This window comes from Tenrec ecaudatus, chromosome 8 (assembly GCF_050624435.1).
Source record: "Tenrec ecaudatus isolate mTenEca1 chromosome 8, mTenEca1.hap1, whole genome shotgun sequence".
Taxonomy (NCBI): domain Eukaryota; kingdom Metazoa; phylum Chordata; class Mammalia; order Afrosoricida; family Tenrecidae; genus Tenrec; species Tenrec ecaudatus.
Window position 1 is genome coordinate 8,473,912 of NC_134537.1, and position 24,730 is coordinate 8,498,641.

General features: G+C 48.7%; 2 protein-coding genes across 2 annotated transcripts in view; one reads left to right on the forward strand and one right to left on the reverse strand.

Annotated features, from left to right (window-relative positions):
- SS18L2 (SS18 like 2) lies at nt 1–10,175 on the reverse strand. The gene is made up of 3 exons (XM_075555999.1): nt 9,978–10,175; nt 9,700–9,776; nt 1–3,253 (listed from the first exon to the last, which is right to left on the reverse strand). The coding sequence occupies exons 1-3, from the start codon at nt 10,044–10,046 to the stop codon at nt 3,166–3,168; spliced, it is 234 nt and encodes a 77-aa protein (XP_075412114.1). The 5' UTR covers nt 10,047–10,175; the 3' UTR covers nt 1–3,165.
- A 6,322-nt stretch (nt 10,176–16,497) lies between these two features.
- Nucleotides 16,498–24,730, forward strand: part of SEC22C (SEC22 homolog C, vesicle trafficking protein) — a 34,867-nt gene continuing 26,634 nt past the window's right edge. Inside the window, exon 1 of the mRNA XM_075556000.1 lies at nt 16,498–16,632. The gene's annotated coding sequence lies outside the window, so the exon portion shown is untranslated. The remainder of the gene's footprint in view (nt 16,633–24,730) is intronic.

A 24,730-nucleotide genomic window follows, 5' to 3' on the forward strand; every position in this document is an offset into this window, starting at 1 on the left:
AGTAGCAAAATTACAATTATGAAATGGCAATGAAAACAATTTCCTGGTTGGGGGGGGGGGCTCCACAACATGAGGAACTGTATTAAAGGGTCAGGGCGTGAGGAAGGTTGAGAACCACGGGCTTAGACTCAAGAGAACATCTAGGTTGCAGTGTTAGGCATTGACTTGTGTCCCCTAAATGATGCTGTAAATCTGAGCCCCCAGCCCTAGTTAAGCAGGCTAAGCAGTGAGCTACAAGCAGTTCAAACCCACTGGCTGCTCGGATGAGGCACTCTGCTTCTGTAGGTAGTTGTAGTGGTTCAACTTTGCCACAGAGGGTCGCTATGAGGGAAGTGGTTTGGAGGCACCTTGCTGTAATCTTCATGAGACCTGTGGCTATCATCCCCCAAGGAGGAAGGCCCTCAAGGAGGTGGATTGACACCGTGCATGGCGGCAACTGGGCATGGCGCAGGACCGATGGGCAGGGTTTCGTGCTGTTGTGCTCAGGTGGCTGAGTCAGGGCTGACTCAGGGCGCCTAACAGCGTACTCCCATCTGGCGGTGAGTCTTCGTTGTCATGTTACGGAGACAGTGTTAGTGTAGGCTGGGCTTTAAATCCATCCCCTTTATAGCTATGAAGAGACCCAATTCAATGGCAACAGAGCCAGCAGCGATGGGAGGAGAGGTGCCCTGCGACAGGAAATCCCTAAGCTGGGAAGAGATCAGGACCCACGTCCCCCCACGCCCATGAGTCAACAAGGAGAGCTGTGGAGCTGATGCCCTGAATCTGGACTCTGAGCCTCCTAGGCAGTGATCAAGTTAATGTTAAAGTCACCCACTTGTGGAACCAGGGACCTCCGAGAGACTCTCAGAATGCCCCAGAATTATCCACCTGGCAGACGCTGGTTGGAAGCTGCCTCCAACAAGTTAGTTTCCCTACTGATTATAGCAGCACCAACAAACTAAGGCACAGAGCACATCTTTTGGATTCTCCATGGGAATGTGATGCAGTCTGTAAATGTGGTTTTTAAAAAAATTTAAATTGAAGATATTCAAAAAGAATATTTGAGTGAAGAACCCCACCCTAAAATGAAGCTTCTAAAAACAAACAACTAAGCTTCTGTGTGCTCTGTACAAAATGCGCTCAGGTCACCTTCAGAAATGCAGGCTGGGGAAAGGGTTCAAGGGCACATGCGGTAGCAGTAAGAGCCATCTCTTCCCTAGCCATGTGGTCACGATTGAAGCAGTTGCCTTTGAATGGATTCCGACTCCTGGAGCCCCCATGTGCCAGGGTAGAACTGTATTCCATAGGGTTTTCCGGGGCTCCTTTCCTGTGAGCAGACCACCAGCAGGCTTTACTGTGTCTCCGGGTGCTCTCTCTAACCTTCAACCCTTTGCGCCTCCCCAGGAACCTGTTCTCTCCATTCTCAGCGGGTACGACCCGTCCCTGGAGCAGAGCTTTTCTGTGTGTGTAAATCTAGTCAGGGGTGCTGTTCAAGTTTCTTTCCATGATCTTTGACAGCAATGTTGAGTTCTGAGTCCTGCAAGAGGGTCTGTTCGGCTTTCTCAGGACAGGAAGGGCTGGACCAGACCATGACCACTGCCAGCCCCATCAGCTGCTCTAGCAAGGCCACAGAAGGGGCCCTCTGGGGTTGGAAGGTTGGTTATGGCTGAAGCCGCCAGGGCCCCTTTCTGACATTCTTGATCAGCCCCCATTCAGCTGACTGGAGACAGCCAAGGGGACGTCACATAGCGGTCCTGGATGCTACATCCTCCAGCAGGGAGGCCTTTACCTTCAAGGCTTCCCCGCACACGGGAAGCTGCGTTTGCTGATTGGCTTGCTCCCTGAGCTCATGCTCCCCAGCAGTCTCATCCACCTCTCATGGGGGTCACAGATGGCAACAGACTAATGGGTCATACTCCCCTCATGCAGGGAATAAGCAGTCCACCTCTGGGGCCTGCTCTGTTTTCCTGCCTCCTCTGGGGATGTGGGGGGGGGGGGCACACTTGGCTTGTGTGCATTGGGGAACCAACTTGCTGGTGGCAACTCCCAACCAGGGTCGGCCACTTAGATCATTCTGGGACATTCATGTACGTCTCAAAGGTCGCTGGCAGAATGGTGCCCTCTATACCATTCCTGCTGCCCGAGAACGTCTACTTCCGGAGAAAGCACGGGTACCAGCACAAACAGCAGGGGAACAGAAACTAGGATGTGCTCGAGGCTTTTGAGAGACTGAGAGGCATAACCAAGAGCAACGCGTGGAAGCTGTCTGGATCCTGATCTGGAGAAAGACAACCGAAAGTTCTGACCACGTCGCCGTGATGACGAAGAACGACAGGGAAACTGCCGGGCGCAGGGACTGGACAGAAATGCCTTGTTTCGCCAGGTCTCAGGCTTTCTCCCTTTGACAGGGTCTTGCATGCTTGGTGGTAGAAAACACCGGTTTTCCTTCTGGGATAGGTTTTTGTCAGACACAGCCCCCTGCCCCTTCATTCTGTTAATTCTGAACTTGACAATCGTGCTGCATTATTATTTTATTTATTTCTTCTGGGCGGGACACTCACTCCACTGAAACGTGCTACACCTCCACATTGTCTCTGGTGGCTAAGCAGACTTTATATCAAAGCATGCTGAAGAGCGGCTCCAGGCACCACGACGACTGGCAGGAGGGGGTACCCAGCCACGGGGCCGTTTGGCAAGGTTCTGAGTCAGGAGTCTCCCCACTCCCTGCTGATCACCCAGTTATCCACACAGGTTCTCCCCCGCCCCGACTGACACAAAAACAGCAGGCTGGAGGGCACCCCCATGTTAGCACAGAGGTCACCTGCCTCAACATGGAATAAACCCACCCAATGTTGATGGCTAGCCACCCTGAAGCTCCGACTAGAACTGCCCCACAGGGTTTCCAAGGCTGTCATCTGTCCATGAGTGGGCGGCCTCATCTCTCTCCCTCCAAGCAGCTGGCGGGGATCAATCTCTGACCCTTTGGTTAGCAGCCCATGGCTTACACCACGGCACCGCCACCAGGTCAACACTGAGGGATCTGCGGCCTTAAATGCATGCACTGAGGAGAATGGTGACCTCCGAGCTTTCTTCGCATCGTCACAAACGTTGTCACAGAGGCTGCGTTCCCGTTTTCGGCAGCTAAGTTGGGAACGCCCCCGTCTCCATTCTGTCGGCGGAGGACTACTCCAGTGGTTTGGGAGGGCTGCTTGAGCTGGCGTCAGCAATGGTAGCCAAATAAATCAGATTTCGGTGTAGCACGTGCTGGTACCTGCAGAGGAAAAGCAGGAAAAATGAGCAGTTTGCCTTTGCTGCCTCCCCGGTGAACAGAAGGCGCTGGGTGGCACAGCAGTTAAGTGGCCGGCTCTCATGGAAGCGGCCGGTGGTCTCGATGGCCCGGAGGCCCCACTGAGGACAGGCCTGGGGAGCTACTTCTGAGCTATCAGCCCCGACTCGGACACAGAGATGGCCTCACATCAGAATCAACCTGACAGCAAATGCTTTGGTTCGGCTTTTTTGGTTCCGAGAGTTAAGACAGGGGAGCAAACTTGCCGGCTCTGGAAGGATGGCATCTGCCAGGTGAGGGCTACCAGCCGTCTTGTTCAATACACTCCAGCGAGCTGCCGGCAGTCGCCCTCAGTCTCACGTAGCGGCTCCTCAGCGGCCAAACCACTGTCATTTCCTGCCTGAACAATGTTAATGGTCCCCTGGCTCTGCCCTCCCGCTCCCCAGCAGTTGGCAAGATCCTTGTGCAGAATGCCAGGATATCTTCCTTGTGGTCAAAGCCCCCGATCGCCTCCACCTCAGTCAGAGTAAAACGAGCCACCCAACAAGCTGTGTGGGACCAGGGCCTCCAGCTCCTCTCACTGCCCTCTCCTGGTCACAGCGGTCCCCAGCTGTGACATGAGGTCATCCTCTCCGCTCTGCATCGGGTGTGGTGCAGGGAGATTCCTTCATATGGTTCTTCCACCCATGTCTCTAACTCCCACCAGATGGCTGGGTGAGACGACGCAAACAGGGCCATGTGGCACACTAGTCAAGGGATTTGGCCTTTTTCTGCCAGCCCCCTGGCTGTAAGGATGAGCCACCTGGAACCATTTTGGAAAAGCACTTCCAAGATCTCTGTGTGAAGTGACACAGAGCAACAGCACTGAGACCAGGGAACTGTGGGGCAGTGACAGGCAGGCTGGCTCATGGCCCATATATAGCAAAAATCCAAACTCACTGCCATGAGACTCATAGCAACCCGACCTGACAGGGTAGAACTGCCCTGTGGTTTGAGATTATAACTCTTTATGGGAGTAGAAAGTCCAGTCTTTCTTCTGCAGATCAGCTTGCTGTTTCAAACTGCAGACCTTGTGGCTGGCGGCCCAAGGTGTAACCATTACATTATATAGGCAGAGGCCATGAGGCCATGGAGTTGGAAAACTGAGGACTTGAGAGACTTGGCTATCATGTGGCTGAAAAGCTGAGAAGAGAGAGGCACCTGACTGCTGCCTGAGACCAATGACTGTATCCTGATTGCTGATCCTGACTTGTGGTGGCCTATTAACTTCCCAAATAAACTCCCTCACCATGAGTATTGTCTGAGAATTTTGTGTGGTTACTGGAATGAATTCTCGAACCCAGGATGGATGTAGAGTGGTGTGGGAGGCACAGCAAGTGCGGTAGTTACATTATCTGTCAACTTGAGCAAAGGGTGGAGTCTAGCCAGTCAATCAGGTCGCAGCTTGATGATCTCATTTGGAGGCGCTAAGGAGAAAAATAGCTCGCTGGAGGCTAGACCATCCTCCCTGCCTTCCCTTTCCTGCCGTTGAGACACTCAGAGCTGAAGGAGGCATGTGGAGACCCGCACCACTGCTGAGTGAGAATTATGGACTAGTATCAGACATAGGGGCTAATATGTGACTTACGAACTTGATCTGGATGTTTTATCACTATACAATTGCCCTTTTACATAAAGCTCTTTCTTACACTCTTGCGTGTCAATGAATTTGCTTCCCTAGTCAACCTGGACTAACACAGTTGGGCACGAGAGATGAAGTGTGGATGCAAGTCTGACTCTTGCCTATGGCAACGGAACCAGAGGCGGTCAGCATGGCCACCTCCATGTTGTTCATTCCTGCAGACATCATCCACGAGATAGCCACCCCTCACCTTCTTGGCTTTACTTTTTTTTTAATTAATCATTTTATTGGGGGCTTGTACAACTCTTATCACAATCCATACATGCATTCATTGTGTCAAGCACATTTGTTGCCATCATCATTCTCAAAACATTTGCTTTCTACTTGAGCCCTTGGTAACCAACCGCGCCTTGACTTTACTCTTAGCCCTAGCACGTATCATTAGCATTTCCTTGAGTTTCTGCAGTTTAGAGCTACCAGGCTTGGCCAGATTCCTCAGGACCGGACACAGGAACTGGCCCTCGGCTGTATTTATGAAGTATCTGCTGAAAAAACTTAAGGGGCCAGATACTGCCAGTGATCAATGTGACCCTATGCAGTGGTTCTCAACCGAGGAAAATCAGAGTAGCTGCCAGAGAGAGAGAGAGAGAGAGAGAGAGAGAGAGAGCGAGCATGGATGTGAATGTGTTTATGTCACGAAAGGCAGGATTACTGTATTCCAGTAGAGCTGCAACACCGTTTTCAAAAACATCTCTTCAGCTGTTCTTGTATGTTGTCAATTCCGTGCAGATCCATAGCAACCTCACAGGGCAGAATGGAATTTCCCCCGACTGTCCTAGGTAGAAATAATTCCAGAAGCAGATTGCGGCCCCCAGCAAAAAATTAAAAAGAAAATGACGATGGCGATATATGTACAAATGTGCCTGACACAACAGATGACCTCCGAGGCTTCAGAAGTCAGGAATCCGTGAAAATTTGAACTGCTGTTCTGCATGTCCTTTTTGATCAAGATTCAATAGAAAATTGATTAAAATATTCCTTTTAAAAAACCATTTTAGGGGGCTGGGGATTAAAAAATCATTTTATTGGTGGTTCATATCATTCTTATCACAATCCATACATACAATCCATTATGTCAAGCACATTTGTACATTTCTTGTCATCATTCTCAAAACATTTTATTTCTACTTTAGCCCTTCATATCAGCTCATTTCCCCCCTCCCTCATCAATCCTTGCTAATTTATAAATTATTATTTTGTCATATCTTACTGTCCGACGTCTCCCTTCACCCGTTTTTCTGTTGTCCGTTCCCCAGGGAGGAAGTAATATGTAGATCCTTGTACTCAGTTCCCCCTTTCTACCTCATCTTCCCTCCACCCACCAGGTATTGCCACTCTCACCACTGGTCCTGAGGGGTTCATCTGTCCTGGATTCCGTGTTTTCAGTGCCTATCTGTACCAATGTACATCCTCTGATCTAGCCAGATTTGTAAGGTTGAATTGGGATCATGATAGTGCAGGGAGAGGAAGCATTTAGAAGCTACAGGAAAGTTGTATGTTCCATCGTTGCTACCCTGCACTGACTGGCTCGTTTCCTCCCCGTGACCCTTCTGTAAGGGGGTGTCCAGTTACCTACAGATGGGCTTTGGGTCTCCACTCTACACTCACCCTCACTTACAATATGGTCACACAGGCTGGTGTGTTTCTTCCATGTGGGCTTTGTTACTTCTGAGCTAGATGGTCACTTGTTTATCTTCAAGCCTTTAAGACCCCAGACGCTCTATCTTTTGGCAGCTGGGTATCATCAGCTTGCTTCACCATATTTGCTTATGCACACATTTATCTTCAGTGATTGTGTTGGAAGGTGTGCATCATAGAATGCCAATTTAATAGAACAAAGTGTTCTTGCATTGAGTGAGTACTTGAGTGGAGGTCCAATGTCCATCTGGTGCCTTAATACTAACCTATAAATATATGCATGTAGCTCTATTTCCCCACCATCCTATATAAATATATTTACATATGTACATCCCTGTATTTAGAACTCTATAAATACCCTTTGCCTCCTAGTTCTTTCCTCTATTTCCTTTCACTTTCCTCTTGTCCCACTATCATGCTCAGCCTTCATTTGGGTTTCAGTAATTTCTCTCGGTTACATTGCCCTTGCTGAATCCCTACCAGGCCTCTCTCTCACACCCTCCTTGCCACTAATTTTGGATCACTTGTTTCTCCCCTGTCCCTGGGTTGGTCAACACCACCTCCTTTCCCCCACCGCTCCCCCTCTTATGTCTCCCCAGAACCCTGGGTCCCCTTATTTTCTCCTCCAGACTATTCATCCAGCCTATTTTATCTAGATCGATCTGCAGAGATAATAATATGCACCAAAAAACAAGACACAGCAAGACAAAGCAACAAGAGAACACAACTATGACAACAGAAAAACTAATGACCCAGAGAAGAATAAATTAATTAAAAGAAAATAAGTTTTAAAAAGAAAAACCTGTAAATAGATCAAGGTCTGATTTTTGACCTCTAGGCGTGTCCTCCAGATAAGTCCGATGGGGTGCTACGCTCTGGCCCCAAAGCCTATCCTTTGCAGTTCCTCGGAGCTCCCTGCTCTGCTGCATGCCTTTAGTGTTTTACCTCGGTGTTGCAGGGCCAGACCGGGCCAATCCTGACACCGAGTCTCCAGTGTTGTCCCCAGTAGGGCCATGGGTCAGCGAGAAAATATTCCTTAGCGGCAGTCAGGCATCCTTTCAGATCTTCAGGGCTCATGGCAAAGGAGGCAGTTGTTTAAGAAGGCAACTGGCCGACTCGTTCCATACTCTGCTTCTATTCCCGACTCTCCTTACTAGTGCCCCAAGTGAGTAGGAACCAACTGCGTGCCTTGGATGACCACTCGAAAACTCTTAAGACCCCAGGCACTAAGTAGAGTAGAAGCACTAGACATATGTTATTTGGCCAATTAACTGGGATGTCCCATGAAAGTATAGCCCTAAATCTTCACACCCAGGAATCAAATGCCATGAGGCTTTGGGCTGTACGCAAGCAGCCTCGGCAGCTACCCTTTCTTCTTTTCTTTTGGTCCTTGTTAAAATATGCTTATCGTCCAACTTTCACCAAGTCAATTTTTCATAGATACAACTAATTGACAGCAGTTTCTAACCAGCAGTTGTGCAATCCTACCCTTAATCAATGGGATTTTCTCATCAGCTTTCACCTCCCTCTCACAAATACTTTGTTCTCTATATGTTTGTTTTTTCCTCTTTTTACTAGTGAGGTCATACCCTATCTATCCCTTTGTGACTGACTTCTCTCACTCAGCATGTCTCCCCGCTCCAGCCATTAGATGGCACACATCAAGGCGTCATTTTCCCTAGTGGCTGAGTAGTATTCCATTGTATGTATGTGTCATAATTTACTTCTCCATTAGTCTGTGGATGGATGTGTGCTTCTTTTTACATCCATCTTATTTAATATACGCTGCCAATTTCTTTAAACTCACAGCCAACAGCACTATGCTCATGTCTGAACAAAGCTTATTTAACACAGGTAGTGTCTACAACACAGCACAATCTTTGAGCACTTTCGTGCTTGTTGCTTGGTGCTGTGAAAGCGTTGACTCTTCGAGACCTTATGCACAAAATTAAACATTGTCCAGTGCTGCGTGCGCTATCCTCACACTTTTTTAAGGTTTGAGCCTATTGTTGTAATCAAGGTGTCAATCCATCTTTTTGGTCTTCCTCTTTTTTGCTGCTCCTCCACTTTATCCTTTTCCAGGGACCGGTCTCTCCCAGTAACATGTTCTACGTACACAAGGGGAAGTCTTGCCAACCTCCTCCTAGGGCATTGATGATGCACTTCTTCCAAGCTAGAGTTGTTTGTTCCTCTGGCCGTCTAGGCTACCTGCCGCCATAAAACGCTTCAGAGCATGATGCACGGGGGCCATTTTGAGTAATGAAATAACCAACTAAAAGAACAAAAATACAAAAGAAGTGGTACTGCATAGACTGTGGAATGGGCACATTTATAGCATGAAACGTCAAGCAAGAAGGCAGAGCGTCATCACCTGTTTAACCCCACTGGGAATGTGCGCATGCCAGGTGACTCAATTTTACTACTGACTGAGCATTAAACCAGGGATCCCTGGTGGCTTAGCAAGTTACACGTTGGGCTGTTAACCCCAAGGTCCGCAGTTCAAAACCACCAACCAGCCTAATGCTGAGGAAAGATGAGGTTTTCTGCTCCTGTGAAGATTTCGTCTCAGAAACCCACAAGGGCAGTTCTGTACTTAGTTAATGAGTCAAACATGAAGCCAGATGGTGGCAACCGGCTAGCAACTGCAGGGGCAGAAGAACATTTTATACTGTTATAAAGCCAAGCAGAACCAATCCATTTCCATACATGTTCCAAAGACAAATTCCAATGGCGACCCCACCAGCACTTGCTTTTATCCAAAGAAGAACCCTTTTGTAGAGACAGCCAAAGCTGGCTCCAGTTTCCACAATATGTGCTGGGCAGGTAAGAAATTCTCTGTGCTCTCCGCTCGTCCACGGTACAATGAGCTTCAACTAAGCTTAGTCAGGGTCTTTCCGTGGTGGCGTCGTGGTGACCAGTTGGGCTGCAATGGCAGTTTGAAACTGTCAGGGGCACCGCGGGAGAAAGGTGAGTTACGGTCCTCGAAACGCCACAGGGGCAGTTCGACCCTGTCCTTCAGGGTCGCCATGAGTCGGCACCACACGATGGCAGCGAGTTTGGTTGGTTTGGGAGGGCATTCCCTGCACCCAGGTGCAGGGGCGCGAGTACTTACTGGACGCACTCGTTGGCCCGGCCCTTGTTCTGATACTCCACGATACAGCGAATCAGCTGGTCATTCTCCTCCAGGAGCTGAAGGGGCAGAAAAAGCGTCAGGACGGCGGGGTGACCGCACGCCCCAGGCCGGGCTGTCTGCTCCCGGCGGCGGGACAGACGACGGCCCCCACACATCCCGTCTGCAGCCCTGCCGGTCAAATCCTACCACTTCAAGAAGCTTCCCGAAGCTCGCAGCTCCCGGACTAAGGAACGCCTCCCCGAAGCCTCCATACTTACCCTCTGGATAGTCTCCTGATTCACTTTCGCTTTGCCCCGCAGCCAGTCCGGTACAAAGGCCACAGACATCCCGGGAAGCCTGGACAGTACTCGCAGCCCACTCGGCCGGAAGCCCAAGCGCCGCGGGAACCCACCGTAGAGAGGAGTAACGCTCTCGACGTTGATTGGATTCTCCCGCCAAGGAGGCGGCGACGGGAAGTGACGTCATCCACGCGCACGCGCGATAACGTTGCGTAGCGTTCTCCTCGGACCAAGCCCCCTAGTGGCTCAGCCGCAGCAGGAACACTTTGCGCCTGCGCACCCCGGGCTGCTCCGGTGGGGGCGGGGTCGGGACAGCAGGCTCACCTGCCGGCGCTGCTGGTAGCGTTTCAGTTGCCGAGATGAGTAGCATTTCGGAGGCAGCCTGCCCCGGCTCACGTCCGAGTCGTCGCTGGCGCGCCGGTTTCCAAGTTCACTGCACTCTTAGCATCATTCCGGTGCCTCCAGATCGGCAGCTGGAGTCCGCACTCTGGGCGCTGCACTGGGAGGAAGTGGGATTAGGGATGCTTCCCGGGGTCCTGATTGGGGCGACTGAGAGGCGTGAGTTATCATTTCTTGAGATAGGGAGCAGTAGGGTACAACAGCTGGGCTGGAGGTGAGGGCGATCAATTGAGGCACGTGGTGGCCAGGTGCTTGGATGTGGAACTCTGGGCTGGAAGTACAGCTTGGAGAGGCCTCGCTTGTGGAAGCTAATTGCAAGCGTGCACTGGTACCTGAGGAGAATGCTGGCTCCGCGCCAGGCAGTGGGCAGGAGGCTGAGAGGAGAAGGGGGGCGGGGACCGTGGGCGGGAGAGGATTTAAGGGACCAGAGATAACCTGAGGGTAAGTAAAACTATGTTACTACAAAATCTTAAAAATCTTTCTTGAACAAAATCATAAAACTGCGACACTATTGTTTCTCAATGACATGATAATAAGTCTTTACACTTCTGATTCAGGAGAAAGTGGGCTTTTTGCTTCCACAGAGAGTTGGTCTTGGAAGCTAACCGAGGCAGTTCTACCTTGTCCTATGGGGTTACTATGAGTCGTGTGTTTTGAGGTTTTTGTTGTTTTTTAAAATACACTTCTGAAAATGGTGTTTCCATCTCTCTAACTCTTCCCCCAAACAATTCTGCTTTCTTGGGTTTACACCACGTGGAAACAGCAGTTTGAACATCCCTGAGTCACTCACATCACGCCCCCTCTTCCATGTTCTTTGAGTTTGGAGAACAAAACGAACCCAAATGGACATGAGCTGGTGTAGGGTGGATGGGCTAAGTGTCCCCAGTGAAATTCCCTTAGGACAGCTGTTGCTACCTTCCAAGAATAAGCAGGTGCAATGATCATAGGGAAAAGTCCTCAGCACTACCTTGCTTGCCTTTTTCTCACCGACACAGTTTTCTGCTTTCTTAAAACTTTTCCCTAATAAGTTCCCATGTTTGTCTTGTGTTCTTCAAGGAAATCTATCAAGATGACCACTTTGGAATCCTCAGTAGCGTTGCCATAACCTTCTGGCCTGGTCTCTGTGCCTGAATTGACTTGATCCAGTAGATCCCCTCTGAAGTCACTGTCTCAATTGGACTTTATTTTTTAATGCACCCTAAGAAGATGAAGACAAATATATCCCTACGAGAACTTGTCCGCAGCCATCCACTGGCCACAGACACACATCTAAACACATTTTATTTGGAGCAGAGCCCCTGCGTGTATGAAGTGGAACACCAGTCCCAATATTTTTTTTGACTTAGTCTCGCAAAAGGAAAACCAGAAAAGTGTGTGTTCATAAAATTTTTTTTTAATTACAGAGAAGGAAAGTTAGGGCAGACATGACATGAAAGTCAAGGGAGCGAGTCTTCTCACAGATCTGTGGTGATACAGAGATCTAGGCTGTTGCTGCTGATCTACAGCAGTGTCGGGGTAGCTGGCGATCCTGTAAGATAAAACTTCTGAAGACACTTGCGAACCTGGAGCCAACATGACTAGTGATGGAAGCAGAGGGCCTCATGACATAGTCTAGCCAGATGGAGCAAGACCCTATTCTAAAGCATTGGCACCTGAAGTTTGAGAGGTCAAGTCTCCGCACTTGAGAGCTCTAGGCTTTTATAGGTCTGGTCCCATTTAGGTCAGATCCGTTGATTTGGCCACCTCTAGTGTGAAGCACACTTAAGAGTGTGAGTGTACTTGGGGAATTCCAGTCCTTTCCCAGCATAGACTGCAGGATTTCCCATCTCCTTACCAACCTCAAAGGAGTTCTGGTAGCTTGGTTACATTTGGGGCTGCTAACCACAAGGTCTTTGGTTTGAAACCACCAGCCACTCTATAGGATAAAGATGGGGCTTTCAACTCCTGTAAAGAGTTACAGGTTTTTGTGTGGGTGGTGGTAAAAGGGAGATGATGTTCAGGAGTCCAGGAAGGAAAAGGATGTTTGGAAACTGATTGTGGTAACAATTGTACAGCACAGCTTGATGTGATTGAACAATGGAATGTTCTATGTATGAACTCATAATTATTAAGAAAATTTTAAGAACATTTTATTGGGACGCATACAACTCTTCTCACAATCCACACATACATCAGTTGTGTAAAGCACACTTATGCATTCGTTGCCCTCATCATTCTCAAAACTCGCTTTCTGCTTGGGTTCCTGGAATCAGCTCATTTTCCTTTCCCCCCCTCCCCTTCCTGTTCCTCCCTCCTTCATGAGCCCTTGATAATTTATAAATTATTATTTTATCTTACACTGCCCGGTGTCTCCCTTCACCCACTTTTCTGTTGCCCATCCCCGAGGGAGGAGGTTATATGTAGATTCTTGTGATCGGTTACCCCTTTCTACACCCCCTTCCCTCCCAGTATCGCCACTCTCACCATTGGTCCTGAGGGGTTCCTCTGTCCTGGATTCCCTGTGTTTCCAGTTCCCATCAGTACCATTGTGCATCCTCTGGTCTAACCAGGTTTGCAAGGTAGAATTGGGATAATGATAGTTGGGGGAGGAAGTATTTAAGAACTAGAGGAAGGTTGTGAGTTTCATTATTGCTACACTGAAGCCTAAGTGACTCATCTCCCCACTATCCCTATGCAAGGGATGTCCAGTTGTCTACAGATGGACATTGGGTCCCCATCACGCACTCCCCTCATTCATGATATGATTTTTCTCCCCACCTTTGGTGCTTGATACCTGGTCACCTCGGCCCTTCATGATCACACATGTTGGTGTGCTGTTTCCTTGTGGACTTTGTTGCTTCTTGGCTAAATGGCTGCTTGTTTACTTTCAAGACTTTAAGACCCCAGACACTATATCTCTCGATAGCCAGGCACCATCAGCCTTCTTTACCACACTTACTTATGCACACATTCGTCTTCAGTGTTTATGTGGGGAAGGTGATCACATATTGATGGTTTTTGTTCTTTGGTGTCTGCTACCTGATCCTTTCAGCACCTCATGTTCACATAGGCTTGTGTGCTTCTTCTCTGTGGGCTTTGTTGCTTCTGAGCTAGATGGCCACTTATTATTTGCCTTCAAGCCTTTAAGACCTCAGACGCTATATCTTTTTGATAGCTGGGCACCATCAGCTTTCTCCACCACGTTTGCTTACTCACACGTCTGTCTTCAGCGATCATGTCGGAAAGGTGGATATCATGGAATGACTGTTTAGCTGAGCAAGGTGCTCTGGTATTGAGGGAATGCGCGCGAGGAGGCCCAATGTCCACCTGCTACCCTACTACTGAACCTATAAATATATGCACATAGGTCTATTTCCCCCATAATCACAAATATATTTACATATGTGCATGTCTGTATTTAGGCCTCTATGTATGCCCTCCTACTCCTTTCCTCTATTTCCTTACACTTTCCTCCTGTCCCACTACCATGTTCAGCCTTCATTCTGGTTTCAGTAATTTCTCTCAGTAACCTTGCCCTTGGCCACTCCGTACCAGTCCTCCCATCCCCTCCCTGCCACTAATAAAAATTTTTAAAAAAGTTACAGCCTTGGAAACTCACAGGGACCATGTTACCCTGTCTTATAGAGTCACTACGAGTTGGCATCAACTCTATGGCAGTGAGTTGTTGTGGTTTTTTTTTTTATCAACCCCAAGTATCCTAGTAATTTTCCTTCCTTGTGTTACCTGCAGGCTCTTCCTTCCCTCCCAAGTAATGTGGGGAGATTTTCAAGGTTTATTGGTAGGCTCTCGTGTTAATTAATTACTGCCATGTAACAAGTCAACCTCAAACCCCAGTAGCTTAATTAGGAGAAATTTGGACAGTTCTGGCTCGGTTACTCATGAGGTTGCAGCCAGATGTTCGCTGCAGCTGACTGAGGCCTCGAGTGGCGCTGGATGATCCACTTCTAGGGTGGCTCACTCACATCACTGGCAAGTTGGAACTGGCTACCAAGAGGCGGAGATCTGTTTCTCTCCACGAGCCCTCTCTGTAGAGGTGCATGTGCTTCTTCAGGGCCAAGCAGCCAGCATTCCCTGAAGTAAGCAACCCGAGAGTCCAAAGCAGTGTCTTTTATAGCCTAGCCTCATTGTCACTTCCATAGCATTCTGGCCAGCCTGGACTCCACAGGGGAGGGGACTTCACAGGGGGTCAAGGCCAGGAGGTGAGGATCCTTGGCGACATCTTGGATTCTGTAACAGTTCTCTTTTCAGTTCTGTAGTGTTTCTTTGGCCATGAAAGCCCAGCCCTTAGCTTCAGTTTCCTGCCATATGCCAAGGATTGTCAAAAGGCTATGAGGATATGTCCAGTCCAGATCTTTGCAGTGACCTCATCCTGTACATCTGATTACCTATGTTGGTAACCCAGCCAGAAGTCTCCAAACCCAACTCAACCCAACCCACCCCACTGCCATTGAATTGATTCTGACTCATAGCAACCTTACAAGGCAGATTAGCATTGCCCCAAAGGGTTCTCAGACGAATTGCCTCATCTTTCAGTGTTGAAACTCTGACATCCTGGTTAGCAACCTGCTGCTTAGTCCACTGCACCACCAGGGCTCCTTTGAACACTCACCCCCCCACCCCTGCCGCCCAGAAAACCTTCCAATTCACTGCCATCAAGTCAATTCTGACTCATGGAGACCCTAGGGCAGAGTGGACTGTGGGTTTCCCAAACTGTAACTCTTTACTGGAGTCCAGGGCCTCAACCGTCTCCCAAGGAAAAGCTAGTAGTTTCCAAATACTAACCTCATGGTTAGCGGCCCAATGCTTAGTAACCTACTACTACATCAAGTTTCTTTTAGAAGTCTCATACACACCTTGAATTCAACTCGTCTTCAGATGGAACCACTGATCATGCTTTCCCGAATCAGATCCTCTTCTCTTTATTCCTCAGAACAGTGGCGTTAACCTTCACTGCTTCTTCCTCACGCCTTCATGTCCCATTCAGCACCAACTCTGGTTGTTTTTGTTGCGACATCTCTCTGCAGCCTGCCCACTTCTCTTCCTTTTCTTCGCCATCTTGTTCCCAACATCCTCACTTGCCCAGGAAAATTGGCTTCTGGGCGGGTCTCCCTACACCTACTGTGAGCCTTCTCCAATTTGATCCTCACTCCCTCAACCAAAGTGATCTCTAAAAGATGCACATTTGATCAGCCAAGCCCTGTCCCAAACTTCCCTTCCTCCTATCATATACTCCATGGTCTTGTCCCTTTGATTCTGCTCAGTGATGCTCCGCCCCCCCCCCCCCCGTTCCTTTGATCTCTAAAGTCTGTTTTCTTTTAATCTCTCAATAGAACCCCGTTGAGCCCCCCAGTTCCAGGCCAGAAGCTGCTGCAAATGCCTTCCAAAATCCCGTTCCTGGCTGGGAAGCGTGTATCTGTTTCTATGTAGACACGTGTTTGTGTAACTGATAGGTGTTCTTGGCACTGTCGTTTTCTCTTAACGTGACTTTTTGTGTCAGGAATCCCCCACGGTCCTCATTGTACCTGGCACAGTGCCCCGCCCATAGGCAGTGTTCGGTACCCGTTGAATGACTAAAAAGAAATTCTGTCTCTTCATCGTCCGCCAAGAGCCAGCAATCTGTGGGCGCCTCCACCTCCAGCCTGGGGCGTGATCCCTCGGGGGTCGGACTTTGGCTCCCCGTCCAGGTTGGCAGAACGTTGTGCGACTTTGGCTTCACTATCGCTGACCTCCAGCCCAGCCTTTCGGACCGCGGCACCCACGCCCCGGGCGTGTCTTACTGCCACCCCGCGCCCACCCGCCCCTGAACACCAGCCCAGCTCGCTGCACCAGCAGGCATCGCGATTAGGTTACGAAATCTCCCAGCACTTCCAGAGGCGGGACTGGCAGCCCCGCCGGGGAGAGCCGGGGATCCGGGAGACAAAGGGCGGGAGTGGGTGAGGGCGCCCCCAGCCACTCCCCTGGACTTTGGGGTCGCAGCCCTTTAAGAGCCAAGCGACTTGCGACCCTGCGCATTCTGATTGGTCGGCTCGGGAGTGGGTGTCTCTTGGCAGCAGCCAATGGCGTCGTCAGACTTGCGCCTGCGCACCACCGCCCACCTGCGCCCGGGCCGCCGGTGACCTGAGCCGGGTCTGCCCGGGAGGGGGGGCCGTGGTTGCCGGGGAGGCGGCGGGGAGAGCGCGCGGCGCGGCGCGGCGGCCGGCGGGCCCCGACCCCCAGAAGCCGCCGTGGGAGCGAGGTGAGGGCTGGCTCCCCGAGGCGGGCGCCCGGGCCCGTTAGCCGGGAGCGGGCGGGGTCGGGTGGGGCGGGGGGCGGGCCTGTGCCCCCCCCCGCGTCTGCTCTAGGCTGAGGTGCGGTGGGGGTCGGGGGGCGCGATCCGCGTGCGTTCACGGCGCCCTCGCCCCTTTTCCTCCTGCGGCTGTTCCCGATGCCGGCGACGCCGGGCGCGCGCTTGGCGGACCCCGGGCTGACAGATACGCCCGCAGCGCGGCCCCGGGGGCGGAGACTGGGTGTGTGCCGGAGCCGAGACCGCCGCGGGTCTTCGTTAATGCTGGATGTTGTGGGAGCCGTCCCGGCGGGCGTTCCGCGCCAGATGGTGATCGAGCGGTGGTCCAGCCGATCCACGGAGTTGGTTCGACGTGAGACAGTCCGCTTCCGTTAAGGGTGGCAGCCTGGCGAGCCCGAGGGGGCCGTCCCACCTGCCCGATGGGGTCGCTGTGAGGCAGGAGGGACTCCGCCGCGGGGAGTTGGAGCTTCCCTTAGATGCACTGCACGGACGGACTTTAATGACCATCAGCTGTAGGAGGGATGAGTGGACAATTGAGTCCGCTCTAGATTTACTCCAGACCGTCAGTCAGAAGACTAGATAGAGCCTTTGGGCAAACTATTAGGTTTGTAGACATCAAAGCCACCGAAGAACATGCCCACTGGAGGGAAGTAATAGGGTGAATCTTCCTTAAATCTTATACCGAAACGAATTGATTCTGATAAAGGCAATTGTAAAATGGAAGCAATTGGACATGACTTAACAGTGCTATTAAATGGACTTCGTATTTGATCCAGAAAGTTTAATTGAAACAGTTGACGCAGTTCTGATTTAAAGGCATGCCTTACAACACAGAGGACCTAGTGTTTTTGATTCTTAGAAGGAGCCTCAGTAATCATCTACTGCATCCAACAAGTTACTACTGAGAGAAAACAGATTGAGTCCAAGTAACCGAGTGGGTGAACCCGACCTAGGCTTGGGTTTCTTCCTCTCCGAGCAGACCTCTGATTAGTTTTGTGTATAAATCACATGATGAATTCAGAAATTCCTAGCATAGTGCCTGGCACAACCGAGGGGGCGGGGAGGTGGGGGGGAGCTTCAAAAAGTTCGTGGGAAAGTCCCATTTATCTTTTAACTCAGTTTTTCCATGAATTTTTTGAAGTCCTGTATTAGTTTCCACCAAGGTTAATCCCCCGTGCTTCTCAGCTTTTATCAAAGGACAAGTTGACTTTGCCCTCCTCACCCTGTGCCCAAGCTGTGTGGCACAAGGAGCCTCCATGACCCACAGAGTGAGGTGATCAGTTTCCAAGCCCTGGGACTGAAGGGGAGTTGCGTGAGGCTGGTGTACTTCTGTTTCGTCTTCTGCGTTTTGTGTCTTAGGGGTCAGCAGTATGCTTGTGTAAACATGTGTCCTTGCATGTTCATATTCGAGATTGCACTGATTTCGTGCAAGATCTGGTCATGTAATGGCGATCTCTGAGCTGCACAAATGTTTTGGACTTGACCACTAGTGTCAAGGTTGGCTGTGGGAGCCCACCTGCTGGCTTTCAGGGAGAGGACCACAAAAGCTCAGTGATAGGCTTTTGCTCTCTAACGCCTGGCCCTGAGTAAGAATGGACATGGTGGCCACACGTTTGGGTTTTGGCCTGGCCTGTTAATGCTATTTCCTCTCTCACTTCCTCTCTCTTTTTGGATGGAGAAAAAGTGGCACCTGCAGTGTGAGTCGGGGAGAGCATTTGTAACAACGGAAGGAAAACACAGCAAGAATGAGGTTGCTGAAGCATCGGCAGCAAGTCTGAGCTGGTAGAGTAGGGATCATCTTTAACTTAAGCAGGCTATAAGTAGATGCTGCTCGGCAGAGGATTTAGGAACTAGGGTAAGGGTTGGGGCAGATGAAACGATATTTTCTAAACTCTGGTAACACTGGTGCTGTTTTAGATCGCTGGTTCACATCCTACTTTAAAAGTCTCATCTAAAGGGTTGTGCTCCCACTAAATGGTCCATTCTCCAATGGTTACCAGGGACCAGAGGGGAAAGGAGAGGAGGCCATTGTCTAGAACACTGGTTCTCAACCTGTGGGTTCACAGAGGTCACCCGATTCCTAACAGTAGCAAAATGATAGTGATGAAGTAGCAACACAAATAATTTGATGGTTGGGAGGGAGTGTCACCACAACATGAGGAACTGTATGAAAGGGTTGTGGCATCAGGAAGGTTGAGAACCACTGGTCTAGCGGGTAGGTCAATGTTAACTTGGGTGAAGCGGAAGGCGATAGACAATGAGACAGGCTGGCAAAAGTGGTGGCGGCCGGGGAAGACACTGGGTCAAAGGGTCAAAGGCAGCAGAGGCAAATGTTGTCATACACACAATCTTGTGGTAGCAGATTGAGGAGTAGCTGCTTGAACCAGTAGACCTGTAAACTGAAGAGGTGTGGCAGGAGAGTGGGGTGTACCCCTGAATGTGTACAGGCTTGCCGGGATGTTCGTATCTGTGTATTTCGTCACCTTTGCCACAAATAGACAGATGAAGGTGGTGGAGCATGCAGGGGACAAAGTTATGAAAACTTTAATCTAACCAATCTCCTGAGGAAGTGAGGAGCTGTGTCTGGGGGGCTGAAACCATTCTCTCAGGGGACACTAAGGCCACTTTAAATCAGAAGGGAAAAAACAAACACAAAATCCCTTTTCCTCTCCAAGTCGAGATTTATTGTGGAAAGATCATCAAAATATTGATCAAGAATGATCAAGGCAAGGGATCTAGAAAGCCGCGTTTCTTGTTTCCGTGAGCAACCCTTGGGACATTCATTCATTCTGTGGCATGTCCTTGCATGGGGCTAGGTGACTAAGTCCACTGGCACGTGGAGGGTGCTGGGGAGCCCTGGAGACTGAACAGTGCCCCGCTGTGGGAGCACTCTCAGGCTGCCTTTGTCCTTGTGAAATTAATCATATCTCCCCCCCCCAATAAATATGACATAAACGCTCAGCTAGATAGTACTGGCTTCCTTTTTCAAACGGAACACTGGCATCTGCCAGTAACTTCATTCTAGTGAGCCCTGGGACTAGAGTGCCTTCCGGTTGCAACTGTCGCATGGCTGTGGGGGGTGGCGGGGTGCGTACCATGTAGCGGTCATTCATCAGTCATCCCGCTACTCAATAGGCCGCCCCTTCTTATTGCCAAGCGCTGTCCCATAGTACGGATGTGTCACAAGTTGTTTTGTCATCCACTCTTTGTAGTTTGTTTTGGGATTGTGCTAAGATTTCCGTGAGCAACTGGGCAGCTGCTTTTGCTGGACGCGGTTTTGGTTTCCCTGGGCTCGGTGCCCAGGAAGGCATTCTGTGTGACTGCCTGTGGTAAGTGCCCGTGAAGTTCTTGAAGAAACTGTCTGGCTGTTTTTCATAGTAGCTGTACCGCTTTACATTCTCACCGGGAATGTTTTAGACGTGCAATTTCTCGACAGACTTAGCAACATTTGATATTGTCACGGTTTGTCATTTTAGCTAGGCTCATTAATAACCAAAAACTGCTGCCATTGAGTTGATTCTGACTCACTGTGACCCAATATCGACAGTATCTTTGTCATATCTTAATGTGATCTTCATTCGCATTAAGCTCATGATACGGAGCATCTTTTCATTGGCTCATTTGCCTCATATCTTCTCTCTGTCAAATCTCTTTTTGTGCCTTTTGCCTGTTTTCTGATTGGATCATTTTCGGTTTTTTTTTTGGGGGGGGTGATTTTTGAAATTTCCTTTAAATTTTAAGTGAGTCCTTCCCAAGTATGTTGCTAGCAATTAATTTCTTCCACTTTGCATTTCTATCCGTGTCCCGTGGACTGTTGCGAAGCCATAGTTTTCCGTTGTAAGGAGGCCTGATGTGCGGGTTGTTTTTTCTCGTATGGCTTATGCTTTTGGTGTCGTCTCTGAGAACTCTTCACCAAGCACCTGGTCCTGAAGATTTTCCCTTAGGTTCTCTGCTGAAAGAATTAGAATTTTACTTTCTACATTTAAATCCAGCGTGCATTTTGTGTTAGGTGTGAGATATGAGATTTGGGACTAGTCTTTTTTTTTTTTTGGTCTATGTACGACCGGTTTTACCAGCACCATTTATTAAAAACCAAACAAAAAATCGTCTTCCTTCTTTGATTGCATTTGCAGTTTTGCCAAAAGACAGTTGGGTGTACTTATGTAAGTCCATGTTGGGTTCTCGATTCTGTTCCATTGATCTATGTGTCTATCCCTCTGCCGTTACCACATAAGGGAGTGCTGTACCTGTAGAAGCCTTGCAATTGGATAGAGTGATTCTTCCTTCTATTATTGTTGTGAAAGATGGCTTTAGCTGTTTAGCTTCCTTTGCTTTTCCATACAACTTTTATAAAATCACGTCTCGAGCTGCAAAATATCTTCTAGGTATTTTTTATAGGAACGGCATTAAACAATTCGGGGAGAATTAACATCTTTTATTGTGCTGAGCCTTCCAATCCATGAATATATTTCCTTAGTTTCCAGGTCCTTGATTGCGTTCATCAATGGTTTAATGTTTTCATGATACAGATTGTATAGAATTGCGTTAGATTTGTATTCGAGTATTTAATTTTTAGATGAATTACAGCTTTTTTTGACATCATCTGAAAAAGCACCCCCCATGTTCATCGCTAGCTAGACATAGAATTGATTTTTTGGGGGGGTCTTTTAATCTTGCTTTTCATTGGCTTTTTTCCACTCACTGGTTCGTCTGGAAGGTCTTTGGTAGACCTTCCACGTTGGTATTATCTCTGTAGACAATCATGTCACCTGACAGCGGGAGCAGTGTTCATTCTTCCTTTCCTGTCGGTGTGCCTCCCCTCCCCGCTTTTCTTGCCTGACTAAACTGACCAGTGTAAGAACTCTGGTGTGGTATACTCAAGGAGCATTAGTGAAACGACGACGTCTTTGTGTGGCTCTCTGTTTTAGAGGGAAAACAGTCTTTCCTTCTTCAGGATACTGTTAGCTGTAGACTTTTTGTAAATGCTCTTTTTCTAGTTGTGGAAGGTCCCCTCTGTCCCCGTTCTGAGAAGTGTTTGTTTTCTAATTACTTTAAGAAATCAAAATTGGGCGTTGAATCTTCTCAAAGGAATTTTCCACATCAAATGATGTGATTTTTCTTTGGGGGGCCTATTAACACTGTGGGTTATATTACTTCATTTTTGAGATTGGTCTTTCCCCTGTGGAATAAGTTCCACTTGGTCGTAGTGGCTAGTTCTTTTTACTGTACTGCTGGATTTTGATGGCTAGTAATGAAATCTTCTCGCATGTACGTTCATGAATGCTGTGGAGACACGGTTTTCTTTTTTTCTCACATGGTCTTTATCTGGTTTTCATGTCAGGACACTAGCTTCCTTCTCTTCTCCTAGTACCCGAAAGAGATGATGTCAAGTTGGGGTACATTCTTTTAAAAAAATGTGTGATAGAAGCAGCTGAAATGGCTCAGTTGGGAGGCAGTTAGACTGAAGATCTAAAGGTCCCTGGTTCAATCCCAGGTTTCGACCGTAGGATTTAACTTTGTAAAGTTTATGAAGCTCTTCTTGCTGCCATCCTCATCAGTATAGTGGTGAGTATCCCTGCCTGTCATGCTGGAGACTGGGGTTCGAGTCCCTAAAAAGGAGGAACATGCCCTTTTCAGAGAAGATCATGGCGCTGACTCTACCGCGAGAAGACACAATGCCCCCTCACTGGCCCACAGTGCTACAGGGGACAGCACTGGAGACACAGTGTGGGAACTGTGCCCGGTATGACTTCACACACACCCCTGCCCCCACCAGAGCAAAAGACGGATGGAGTGCAGCAGAATAACGGGGGGGCAAAGTAATGAAGTACCCTGAAATAGACTTTGGAATCAGTGGGCAGGGCTTGGCACTTCACCAGATCCGATTGGAAAACATTCAGAAGGGTCAGCAGACAGACCTGAAACTATTTATAGGTCCCCCCCCCTGCCCCTTTTCTCATGTCTATCCATATCGGATAGGCAGTATAATCAATCCCGAGGAGAAAACAATGGGGCCAACATCTCTGGGGGGGCATGGGAGAGGAGGGGGAGGAGAAAGGGAGGGTGGAGCCAACAAACCAAGGACAAGGGAACAACAGGAGATGTGAAATGGACGACGAGGAGGGCATAGAATGAATGCCTGGTGGGGTTTGATCAAGAACTGTGTAGCCAAGAGAAAGTACTGAGAGTTGAGTGAAAGTCGAACATGACAGTGGGACAGGAGGAAAGTAAAAAGATAGGAAAGAACTAGGAGGTAAAAGACACTTATAGAGGTATAAATAAAGGCATGCATACATGTAAGTATATTAATATATAACAATAGGGATATAGGTCTATGCACATCTATTCAAATGTTAAGTATTAAGGTAGCAGATGGGCATTGGGTCTCCTCTCAAGTACTCCCTCAATGCAAGAACACTTAGTACTAATAACCTGGCATTCTGTGATGCTCACCTTCCCGACATGATCTCTGAAGACAAAATGGGTACATAAGCAAATGTGAAGAAAGCTGATGGTGCCCGGCTACTAGAAGATATAGTGTCTGGGGGTCTCAAAGGCTTGACGGTAAACAAGCAGCTCTCTTAGCAGGGAAGCAACAAAACCCACACAGAAGAAGCACACCAACCCGTGTGATCATGAGGTGTCCACAGGATCAGATATTAGGCATCAGAAGACCCAAAACAAACAAATTAATCAAGGAAAATATTAGGGATTTGAGTGGAGACCAAAAGCCCATCTGTAGACAATTGGACATGCCCTCACAGAAGGGTCACAGCCAGGGTACAGCCTAGCACTGACGGAACACACAACATTCCTCTAGTTCTTTAATGCTTCCTCCCCACCACTGTCAAGACCCCAATTCTACCTTACAAATCCGGCTAGACTGGAGCATCTATACTGGTACAGATCAGCGCTCTCCACATAGAAACCAGGGCAGATAAACTCCCCAGGAACAGTAATGGGAGTAGTAACACCATGAGGGAAGGGGTAAGGAAGATGGGGGGGGGGAAGAAGGGAGAAAGGGGGAATCGATCACAGTGATTGACATCTTTCAGGGATGAACAACAGTAACGTGGGCAAAGAGAGACAGCGGATGGTGTAAGATATGAAAATAATAATAATTTATAACTTATCAGGTGTCCACGAGAGTGGGAGGGTGGGAGAGGGAGGGGAAAAAAAAGAGGAGCTGATACCAGGAGCTCAAGCGGAAAGAAAATGCTTTGAAAATGATTATGACAACAAATGTGCTTGATAAAATTGATGTATGGATTATTGTTAAGAGCTGTAAGAGCCAGGAGGGTGGAGGGAAGGTTGGGTGGAGTGGGGACTGATTACAGGGATCTACCTGTGGCCTCCTCCCTGTAGGACAGACGGCGGAGGAGTGGGTGAAGGGAGACGTCGGGCAGTGTAAGATATGACAAAAAAAGTAATGATTTGTAGATTGTTGGGGGTTCCTGGGGGAGGGGAGAGCGGGGAGGAAGGGGAAAAAGTGAGGGGCTAATGCCAGGGGCTCAGGTGGAGAGCAAATGTTTTGAGAATGATGAAGGCAACAGATGTGCAGGTGTGCTTGACACAGTGGGTGTGTGTGTGGATTGTGAAGGGAGTTGTACGAGCCCCCAATAAAATGATTTAACAAAAAACAACTGTAGGAGCCTCCAATAAAATGATTTATTTAAAAAAAAGTGTGTGATAGATTTCTCCAGCGAGACCACGTGGGCTGGAGACTTCCCTTGCAGAAGTTTTTAAGTTATGAAATTTAGTTCATAATTAAGGAAATTTAGTTATAGAAGATTGTTTAAATTAATATTGTTTACTTAATATTAGGTGATTTGTAGTTCAAGTTACCAGTTAACACTATAGAGTCATCTTCAGCTAAGCATCAACATTTTCTTTCCATTTAATTTCACATTAATGAATGGCAATGAATTGTTGCAGAATTCCCCTACTTTAGACGTAATTCTGCAAATCAGCATTTGTTATTTCCTAATTTCCCTGGACAGTCAGTCTTTTTAAACTTGAACAAAGATACCTAGAGGACCAGTCATATACA

What these genes read in the sequence shown, in the direction of transcription:
- SS18L2 (XM_075555999.1), bottom strand. Translation starts at nt 10,046, where the DNA reads ATGTCTGTGGCCTTTGTACCGGACTGGCTGCGGGGCAAAGCGAAAGTG. An exon ending in ATCAGGAGACTATCCAGAGG is followed by an intron (nt 9,777 to 9,977) that starts GTAAGTATGGAG and finishes CTGCCCCTTCAG; the next exon opens with CTCCTGGAGGAGAATGACCA. An exon ending in CGGGCCAACGAGTGCGTCCA is followed by an intron (nt 3,254 to 9,699) that starts GTAAGTACTCGC and finishes TTTCCTCTGCAG; the next exon opens with GTACCAGCACGTGCTACACC.